We start from the raw sequence: 2,188 nt of genomic DNA, 5'->3' as shown, positions 1-2,188 counted from the left end.
GTCCGTGAGACTCCGGTTCCCCTGGGATGTGGTTCCCCCCAGCCTCCTGTATCTGTGAGACTCCGGTTCCCCTGGGATGTGGTTCCCCCCAGCCTCCTGTATCTGTGAGAGACTCTGGTTCCCCTGGGATGTGGTTCCCCCCCAGCCTGCTGTGACTGCCACCCCTTCCACATGCCGCCCCTGCAGCCCTCCACTTAGATGCTTCTGGGTAGCCGAGTTCTCCCTGAGTCCTGGCATTTCCCAGTGAACTCTGCTTTCAGTTTTGCTGTTACTGTGCAGGTGAATGACTGGCAGGAGGACTGGGTTGTGTTCTTTGCCAGGCAGCGCATTCAGCCCCAGATGGACATGGTGGAGAAGGAGTCTGGGGACAGGGAGGCCCTCCAACTTTGGTCTGCTCTGCAGGTGAGCGGGGCCCCACCGCACGCCCAACACCTGCCGCACGCCCCACTCGCCTGAGGTGGGGAGGCGCCAAGGCATGTGAGGCTACCTCGGAGTCTGGTTCTGGATGGGAGGTGGGTGCCTGGTGGTGTCCCATCTGCTGCTACCTGGGGTAGGGGCGGGTGTGTGGAGCGGTGCTTAGGGAAACCTCAGCACCCCTCATGCACGCTGTGATCCATTGGCTGAGGCTCCACTTTCCTCCCTGCAGTTAAAGATCCCTGACCTGTTCCACGACCTGGAGATCACCCCAGCCTTACTCCACGGAGACCTCTGGGGCGGAAACGTAGCAGAGGACGCCTCCGGGCCGGTCATTTTTGACCCAGCTTCTTTCTATGGCCACTCGGAATATGAGCTGGCCATCGCCGGCATGTTCGGGGGCTTCAGCAGCTCCTTTTATTCTGCCTACCACGGCAAGATCCCCAGGGCCCCGGGATTCGAGAAGCGACTTCAGTTGTATCAGCTCTTTCACTACCTGAACCACTGGAATCATTTTGGATCGGGGTACAGAGGATCCTCCCTGAACATCATGAGGAATCTCGTCAAGTGAGTGTGCTTTGCTCTGGAGGAGGTCTCAGAGGTTTCTCCACAGTCCTCTTTAGGATAAAACTCTTGTTTCTTCACATGGCCAGAGTAGCTTAAGACCAACTCAGTAGCTTATTTCCAAGCCTTGCAAAGTATAGAATATCTCCGAAGAAAGGTTTTGTCATTACAACTTTGTGGGGTTTGTAGGGAGACGGAGCCATGCTAGAGGCAGGGTGTGAACCGAGGAGTGGATGAAGCAAGGTGGCTCTGAACCACACTTCCGCTCCAAGGTGGAGAGACTGTAAGTGATCTCAGGTGGGTGCCGGGGAGGATCCAGTGTGTGGGGTGGTGGTCAGCGCGCCCAGGCGCTGCTGCTCAGAGGGCACCTTTCCGCCACCTCCCTGCTGTCCTGTGCAGGAACGTCTCAGAGCTGTTCATGTTGATGATGCTTGGTTGGCAAAACTTGGGTCTAGACATGAAACCATGTTACTAAAAGCTTCTTAAAATGACCAGTTCCAAAATCAGGCACATTCCTCTTCTTCCTGCACGATCCCTGGACCCTGCTGCAGGCTGAGCAGGTCTGGAAACCGATTCTGGGAGTGACCAGGCTGCTGGCCTTAGGGTGTCCTTGGGTAAATACAGGAGCCTTACCTGCTTCTATCATTACTCCGTCTTCTCTGTCATTTCCAAAGCTTGCTAAGTTGTCATTCCTTTGCAACTTTACACACTGAGCGAATATTTTTCCCTCCTTCAGTATTGTAGTGTTGAGAAATATTTCATGAATGACATTGATGCTAATAGATCGCTTTGCATAAAAATTTGAATAAACTTTCAGTGTTTTCAATAATGTACAAGATTGTGTATTTCCTTCATTTATTGTAATTCAATATGTATCTCAGTTGTTTGCTTAAAAACTTTTGTAATATTTTGTGACAATAAACAGATAAAACTAGTGTTTTTGTTTTGTTTTTAGAGACAGGGTCTTGCCCTGTTGCCTAGGCTGGAGTGCAGTGGCGTGATCATAGTGCACTGCAGCCTCAAACTCCCAGGGTCAAGCAATCCTCCCATCCCAGCTTCTTGAGTAGCTGGAACTGCAGGCGTGAACCACCACACCTAGCTAATTTTTGTATTTTTAGTAGAGACGAGGTTCTGCCGTGTTGCCCAGGCTGGTCTCAAACTCCTGACCTCAGGTGATCCACCCGCCTCGGCCTCCCAAAGTGCTGGGATT

The 2,188-nt window shown here is 52.4% G+C and overlaps 1 protein-coding gene and 1 long non-coding RNA gene across 2 annotated transcripts in view; one reads left to right on the top strand and one right to left on the bottom strand.

The window, feature by feature from the left end:
• The window catches only part of LOC116525450 (ketosamine-3-kinase), a 12,455-nt gene extending 10,671 nt beyond the window's left edge, over positions 1–1,784 (top strand). The window contains exons 5-6 of the mRNA XM_032241196.1: positions 280–402; positions 647–1,784. Of these exons, the coding sequence (XP_032097087.1) occupies positions 280–402; positions 647–985 (462 nt within the window). The 3' untranslated portion in view covers positions 986–1,784. The remainder of the gene's footprint in view (positions 1–279; positions 403–646) is intronic.
• The window catches only part of LOC116525452, a 20,539-nt gene that overhangs the window by 3,053 nt on the left and 15,298 nt on the right, over positions 1–2,188 (bottom strand). The gene's annotated exons all lie outside the window — the stretch shown is intronic.

This window comes from Sapajus apella, unplaced genomic scaffold (genome assembly GCF_009761245.1).
Source record: "Sapajus apella isolate SASKATOON/1434 unplaced genomic scaffold, GSC_monkey_1.0 scaffold48, whole genome shotgun sequence".
NCBI lineage: Eukaryota > Metazoa > Chordata > Mammalia > Primates > Cebidae > Sapajus > Sapajus apella.
The sequence above is the reverse complement of the archived record's forward strand: the minus strand, read 5'-3'. Positions and strand labels throughout refer to the sequence as shown.